Below are 8,410 nucleotides of genomic sequence, written 5' to 3' on the forward strand. Positions count from 1 at the left end.
TTATTAGTTAGATTCAAGGGATAGGGGATGGAGTGGGTATTACAGAGAATTGTGATAAGTTACATATTCCATCTGGCATGGTATTAAAAGGACACTCTATTGAAACCTTGGTTGATAGTGTGTACAGTGAAGTATCCACAGTGAGAGACTTTGAAGCATATTTGAGCGAGTATGCTATTCTTGCAGTATGAAATATAGCAGTGGCTTCTTTGAATCATCATGCATTGCAATTGATGCGTGGAGAGGTTATATAGTACTATAGTGTGGATTTGATTGCAAAGACAGATGATAACTTATTTTTGTACTCTGTAGAGTATTTAAATACACTAGATCTTGGAGGTGGGTTTCCTTCCCATCTATTACTGCTAAAGATAAATGCACCTATTATTCTACTTAGGAACTTAAATCCAGGAAAAGGTCTATGTAATGGTACACGGTTGATATGTAAAGCATTCAATAAAAAGGTGATAGATATCGAGATAATAACAGGAACACATGTAGGGAAACGAGTTTTGTTTCTAGGATCACTTTTATTCCTAGCACTTTGCAATTTCCATTTACTTATGAGATGGAGGTAGTTTCCTATTTGACTGACATTTACTACTATGATAATTAATAAGTCACATGGCCAAACTTTCTTTGTTGTTGGTCTTTACTTAAAGACACTGGTATTTACACATGGATAGTTATATGTTGCATTTTCAAGGGTTAAATCCTCATGCGGCATGAGAGTCTTGCTACTTGGATGAAAATGGCAGCATTGTGAATGTCATGACGAACATTGTATATAAGGATGTACTTCAAAAGATGCAATAAGGTGTATTGCTTTTTCACAGGGATGCAAACAGAGATGTGTTTTTGGGAGGGTTGAATGATATGCTTGCCTTTTTGTAGAGATGTATCTATTGAAATTTGATAGCTTCATAGTCTCTACTTGGCACATGTGTGAAATGGCCTTTATGCCATGTTTGGTTGGCATATACTTAGTAGTAATTGATTATTTCCTACACTATATTTAAGTATTTTCTTGACTTTTACAAATGCCTACTCCAAGTTGGGGCTATTATCCAACTTCTGAGTATCAGAAGGAATTGCAATGTATCTTGTATGTAGTAACGACGCATGATACTATAAGAAGAACACTTGCAAGGGTCATTGAGCATTTATATGATGATGTCAATATAGAGATTTTTACTTCTAGTTTTTATTAAGGTGATGCATTGTGGATATACTCAGTGTTTTTGAGTGCATATGCGTGAAGCTAAATAGGATAAGAGGTTTTGATGGTCTCACACTAATAGAATACCAAGGGGGTGGCCAACATATGAATTTAAAGACCTCGATTGCTTTGTGACACTACATCAAGCTATGACAATGCCTACCAAGTGGTTTGTAGATATTAGGTTAGGTATTGTTTTCTAAAGTTAAGTAATCTTTGTCAATTATTAGATATATTTACGTTTACATTGTGGCTTTCTAAAACTTCAGGCACAAGAAAGAAAGAAAAGACTATCATGTCCCTTGTATCATTGCCAAGATGAGGAGCAATGACATGATTTGCTTCACCTAACCATGTTGTGTTGGAGAATGGAAATTTTCCCAGTGATTCCTCAAAGAAAAGAAAGTTTTATTTTGGTTAGGCTTCATGGGAAATTTTTGATTTTTTGTTCGCATTGGGGCCTTTTTGGTAACATTTTGGGGATACAAATGCATATGCACAACAAGGAGTAACGCTTTGTGGTTTGTTGATGCTTGACTTTGTGCTCACTTTGTGGTGCAAAGTTATTAGCACAGTCTCTAGAACAAACTTTGGTTTTGAGCTCTACTTCAACTATGTGTATTAATATTGAGAGTTTGTTTGTAATACTTGGATACACTTAGATTTTGTGGTGCATTTCGTGTATCTTTCATTTATGTTCATTTCAACATAACAAAGTTATTTCCAAGTGTAATGCTTGGAGAGGTGGAAAGGAGGGGAGAGAAAAAGCGTTAGGTGTTGCATAGAGAGAGAGAGAGAGAGAGAGAGAGAGAGAGAGAGAGAGAGAGAGAGAGAGAGAGAGAGATCACAAATAGGAGAGGTATGAAGAAGGGTGGGGAGAGAGAGAGATTGGCAACAAACACTGAGATAGATTCCAAAAATAGAGAAAATAGCGAGCAAGCATGCAACCTCTTACACTTGAGGATGCAAAAAAAGAACATGTGTTCATGTTATGGTTGTGCAATGGAAGCAAATTACATGATGTTTTTTTTTACACTCAAGGATGGCAAAGTTACTGTGCGATAGCATGGTAGCTTTGCTTCCATATCGCCCCACTTCACGGCAACTTCGAGGCAGCTAGTAGATAGAGTTATATATGTTCTTAGATGACATTCTTTGAAGTGTAGTGGATCGAGCTTGCGCTGAGTTTTAGGGGTGCATGAGTTTTTGATCTTTGAGTCACGGGATCCACACATCCCTTGACACACATTACAAAAATTTATTCTCGTCCAATAATAGAGTTAGTGAATGGGAAGTGCCCCTTTTTTTTTTGTAAAACTAAAGTAATATTTATCATTTTCCCGTTCTGTGAGGTGGGCGATAACGAACCGGGAGGGACGGGTAAAGAAGTGAGACTGCACGTTACAAAGTTCTTACATCTCTTTGTAGTTTAATCAGAGCGACACTCATGGGCAGGGTTTGGGAAATAATTTTTGAGAAAGAGGAAATAAATCCTTTTCATTATCATATGAGAAGGAAGTATCCCCATTCAGACGGTATCTTATACATATATTTAACAAATATAACTATATTTTGAGAAATTTGAAGATGATTTATTTCCTTTTTTCAAAGAATTGAGAAGGATTTTTGTCAAGGTGAACAAGTTCTATGTTGAAGCGAACCCGTCTTTTCCCGAACCCTGCGAGTCATGGGATCCGTTTTGATCGAGGGACTTTGAGGTGCTTTTTCATCATATGCAGTTAGCAAAACACGAGGTATTTGTTTCCCGAGGCTAATAAAGAATGCATATCATTGTCACATACATGATACGAGTCCGTCCAACAAAAGGGCGGAGGACAGCAGTCAGGAGAAAGCCGTGTCTACTCAGCTATTGATGATAACTAGGCACTTTTCATTGATGGTTGGGGTCCGGGGATGTCCAGCTGCCACCACGCAAATCTTTAATCGACCTTCTTTCTCTCCAGCTGCTTCAGCCACCACGCTACGGATAAATATGAGCGGTTCCCTGCAGCAGTAAACCCTAACATTGCAGGTAGCGCCTTCGTCTCCCTGTCTCTCCATCCATATATTCCCAGCAATGACACTGTTAGCATCTCATACCTGACTGAAGGAAGCACATAGCCAAGCTTTCCCCCCCTCGTTTGCATTTTGCAGTCAGTTTAAAAAGCTTTCTTTCTCCAGGAGGCACCATCATCCTTCTTCAAGCAGATCCTTGAATTGCTGATGAAAGAATCCCATTCTCTGGTTCCTTGCAACTTTACTTGACCGTTCCTGTGCAAAGAAACCTCATCTTTGATTCCACAGCTTATCACAGCAGCATGGAAGGAACTTTATTCTCAATTCCACTGCCTGAAACAGCATCAAGGAAGACTTCGTAAAGGGTATAGACACCTGAGCAAGCATTTTTCCTTGAAGGAGTTTCTCGGCTGCACCTAATTTAATCCTGTCTGAGCGTGGAGGAGTTCTGAGCCAAAGGAGTCGGCTACTTGTGCTGGCTGTGTGTTGATCTCCAGCACCTGAATTGTGCATGCTGTCAATACAGTACAGAGATCGGTATCGGTTTGGAAGAATCCTTCAGAAATGTGCATTGGATCACTGAAGCCAGAGGCAAGCCCCTCACAGGATGAAACGCCCGAGCATTGTAAGCCCCGCGGGAAGGACGATCAGCGAATCGGGGAAACTGCAGAAAGAGGGAACTTTGATTGCAGCATCTGCCTTGACTCGACACAGGATCCTATCGTCACCCTGTGTGGGCATCTCTTTTGCTGGTCTTGTCTCTATCGGTGGCTCGAAATGCATTCCAGCTCCAAAGAGTGCCCTGTTTGTAAATCTCACGTTGATGAGAAGAGGATAATCCCTCTGTATGGAAGAGGGAGAACAAGCCTGCCAGATCCTGGCAAAAAGCCACCTCTTGGTATGACAATTCCTGCTCGCCCTCCAGGTTTCTCAGGTGAACATTCACCCCGAGTTGCTACTGGTTCCCGCAGTGGCGGTGGCAGTCCTCGGATTTACCATGGAGGTCCGCATGGTGGGGTGCATCATACGCTATTCTCACCTGGATTTGGTCGTTTCCCCAGCTCCTCGCTTGGAGTTGAGATGACTGGCCCGCATAATGGCCGCCATTTTGGCTTCTCTGGCAGTGCTTTCAGCACTTCAATGGGAGCACAGGGCAACGTGTTTCACAGTCGCAGGTTTTACCAGCAACAGCAGGAAGGCTTCCTGCATTGGGTGTTTGTTTTACTTGCCTGCTTTACAATGGCATGCCTCCTATTCTCTTAGAAATATCTTTCAAGGGCATGGTGTGCACAGGTTGCTTGTTATGGTAAACCTAAGGCCTAGCAAGCTGTTTTCCACTTGGATGTAAGAAAGAATGGGTTCTGGGCTTGATTTTAAGGCACAATTTTATATATGCTGAAGCACGAGAGTGCAATCCCATCACGGCAGATCGACTGCATGTACATAACGGAGCCAAACATGAGTACGTAAGTATGGCCAAAGTAGTACAAATTTCACCACCAAAATGGTTCCCAAAATCTCCTCAAAACATGTGTGCTCTTAGTTCAATCTCTTAATATAAGAAATGTGTATGTGTGTGTGCAGAAAAGTTTGGGATGAGCTTGTTTCATTATCATTGATGAGCTCAAAGTGCATGTTGATATGTTTGTGTGTGTACAAGAGTATAAATATGCGTATCTATTCTATTCTACAATGTATATATTATTTTGATTGTGGATTCGTTGTCGGACCTTGAGATCGTGTTTACATAAATACTCATGAGGGAGGGAAAGACCATTGTGGTCACAACTTAATTGAGTTCAAATACACTTAATAGATATGGAAAGTCACAATACCCAAACCGAATATAGAGAGATTCATAGTATAGATGCATTGTTTCATTTGAGAAAGAATTCAAAACATAGACAACTTAATACAACTTGCTCATAAACATTAAACTTTAATTATTTGTTCTTTAGAATATGTTACATTTGATTACACAGAATACTTTTCATTGAATACATCCTACTCAATCGATAGATGACATCAAATATAACTCATGATTCTTAACATCTCCAGATATGTCTCGTCACTCTTTGGTGTTTGGTCCACCCACCAACGTTCAACACAAGCTTCTCATTAGTATTTTATATCTAGGCATTAACTATTTGTTTGCGTAGATTCTTGATTGAGTGTAATAAATGCTTCAGTTGTGTCTCTTTCAACAAACTTCTCCATTGCTAGTTGATTTTCTAGGTTTTGAATCCTTTTAGTTTCGCATTTCATATTAACTCTTAATACGTTCAAAGCCTCTAATATCATGGTTGTATGTTAAATCAAGGTCAAAACATTATCAGTGTATCTTGTAACCAAGACTCACAACACATTTTTATTTTTTCATTTTAAAGTCCATAGAAAATATACATTTGGAGAGTTCTCAGACTAAAATTTGATGAATTGGGAGTGGGTTGTGATTTTGGGTCAATTTCTAGCATGCTCTTGAAGAGATTATAAGAATTATGTATAGTTATTGTTAACCTTAGCATAAGAGGAAAGTAGAAAAAGTGGAAAAACACAAGTCAGAACCTAAAATAGGTGGCTTAGGAGGAAATTGGACACAATGAAAGAAGCAAGAAGGAATACGATTGAAAGTGCAAGGGCGGTTTCAATAGTTAAGTTAAACTCAAAAGCACATTCTAATGCAAGGCATCCCTAGAACTTTTTATATGAATCATGTATAGTTATTGTTAACCTTAATATAAGAGGAAAGCGGAAAAAGTGAAAAAACACAAGTGGGAACCTAAAAGAGGTGGCTTAGGAGGAAATTGGATACAATGAAAGAAGCAAGAAGAAATACGATCGAAAGTATAAGGGCGGTTTCAAAAGTTAAGCGTATTCTTAAATGCCAGGCGTCCCTAAAACTTTTTGTAAAAGAGTGTTAGGTTTTCTCTTGTGCAAATTTTAAAAAGTTAAGTTAGACAAAAGCGCATTCTTAAGTGCAAGGTGTCCCTAAAACTTTTTGTAAAAGAGTGTCAAGCTTCCTCTTGTGCAAATTGTAAAGGTAGATGGATGGTAGAAAGGAAGTTAAAAAGATATGAGGACAATAGGAAAGAGGGCGTCGACCATGTAAAAATGGGATGACCGCTAAAAAGGAATTTAAGATTTTGTATATAAAGTTGAAAAATGAATGAAGAGCATATTCTTTGGTGTGGCAAAAGTGGACTCATCTTGTTCTCTCATTCTCTTCTCTTTGCTTGCTCATGTATACTTGAGGGAGTGAGTGAGTGAGTGTGTGAGGGTGAGGAATCTTGGAGGTGAAGCTCTCTATCTCCTTTATTCTTTTTCTCCTCTTTTCTTCTCTCGCCTCATGCATGGCTATGGAGGATGGAGCTTGGAGGTGGAAGCTTGAGGATGCTTAAGCTTGCATCACGAATCATGGAGCTATTGGAGTGCTCAAGGGAGAAGACAACTCATTTGGATATCAAGGTAAGCTCACTACACTCCGGTAGGATCGAAGGCGTGTCGGTTAGGTAAGAGATAGCTATAGGTGCTTGCTTGAAATGCTTGAAGAAATAAGCGATTCGTGGGTCTTGGCGGTGGAGTCTGAGCTCCCTCTACATTTTGGTTTCATTGCCGAGACCAATGGATTCAAGCCTAAGCTCTTGTATACTTCAAATCGAGCGTCGAAGTAAGGTTCACACCCCCGAACCAGTGCTCTTGGTAGGTAGGAGATTTGGGAGTTTAATCTTTGAAACAAGCAAGTATTTTGTGTTGTTGAGGATTAGGTAAGTAGAACAAATCATTTCAGTGCTCTACTTTTGTTTTTTGTTGCATTTAGAGTAGGTAGGATCGAGAACTCAAAGTAAGAAAGCCTTAGGGTTGCTATTGTAAAACACACCCAAACAGATCATAGATCAAGAAAATGAAAAAAAAAGGAGTGTTTGAAAGGGTTGATATCATTAAGAGAGTGATTGGAGAGGTCGAGCGAGTGAAGGGTGTATAACCCAAGAGGCGAAGGAAGAGCTCATTTGTAATTGTTGCATTTTGAGAGAGAGAGAGAGAGAGAGAGAGAGAGAGAGAGAGAGAGAGAGAGAGAGAGAGAGCTATTTCCCGCCTTGGATCGATTGCTTTACTTAGGTGTTTTTCATGTATTGCAGATACACAACTCTTTTCCTTTGTCTATAGCTTTGATTTGGATGTGCTTGCTATGGGATGTGATGTAAATCTTGTGATTCGAACGATTTGTTATTGCGTCAAATAAAATTGTGTCGTGCTTGGCTCATCCAAGCGACGACAATTTTGGGCCGAGTCCCATAATTGGCCCTCGGTCCTCGTGTATTCAGCCATTCAGTCCACTATCATTCAGATGCCCATTGCTCGGCCCACTTAACTCGGTCCTTGGCCATTCAACCATTTGGCCATTGGACAATCAAACTCGGATGGTCTGAATCAGACATTCGGCTCAGTTGTATTCGGCCCATTCTCATTTGGCCCTCGTCCACTCAAATGGGCCAAATCGGCCATTTGGCCCTTGTAATTCGAACTTTTTGGACCGAATTGGGATTTTTTCAATTTTTAACCTAAAGACCTTGACTGACTCAGACTAATGCCATATAAAACCCGAAGGTCATATAGACACTTAGAACATCTTTTCGGCATGAGAAATAGGTAGATCAACGAAATGTGGACTTAAAAGTGACTCTAGCCGACCAGCTAGCAATCCAAGCCGCTAAGTAGCACCAGACGGAGTCATAGATTCCCAAATGGATCTTGATTGAGCTGAATAATGCATCACATACCCTAGGACAAGTAAGAATGACCAATTTACAGCTTATCAGGCCAAATTTACAAACGAGAAGTGTAAGAGTCACATAATGACTTTGCCTTCGCACTTGTACTGTTTTTCTACACTTGAAGTACACTTAAGAAAAGCCAAAAGCTTGATTGCAGAGTGCATGGAAAAGAGTACACACACACACACACACACAATACACTAAGGGATTGTAAATTGAGGATTGTTTGTGATTAACAAGGAACGTACTCAAACGTAACCCAAAGAACAAACCCACTAGTAGGAGAAGACCGAGAGACATAGTCGGCTAATCGAAACCCCAAGCGTAGGACCAAGGAGAAGACACAATAAGGAAGCCAGGAGGGACAAACACCATTGGAGGAGTGGATGTACTCGGTTTAATC

General features: G+C 40.0%; 1 protein-coding gene across 1 annotated transcript; it reads left to right on the plus strand.

Annotated features, from left to right (window-relative positions):
- The first annotated feature begins 3,157 nt into the window (after positions 1-3,157).
- LOC148014477 (uncharacterized) lies at positions 3,158-4,919 on the plus strand. Its single transcript, XM_087667323.1, has one exon. It carries the CDS (start codon positions 3,800-3,802, stop codon positions 4,496-4,498), a length of 699 nt encoding a protein of 232 aa, XP_087523449.1. The 5' UTR covers positions 3,158-3,799; the 3' UTR covers positions 4,499-4,919.
- Positions 4,920-8,410: the final 3,491 nt, after the last annotated feature.

Source organism: Lygodium microphyllum, chromosome 25 (genome assembly GCF_053477565.2).
Source record: "Lygodium microphyllum isolate KBCC chromosome 25, Lygodium_microphyllum_v1.1.10, whole genome shotgun sequence".
Lineage (NCBI taxonomy): Eukaryota > Viridiplantae > Streptophyta > Polypodiopsida > Schizaeales > Lygodiaceae > Lygodium > Lygodium microphyllum.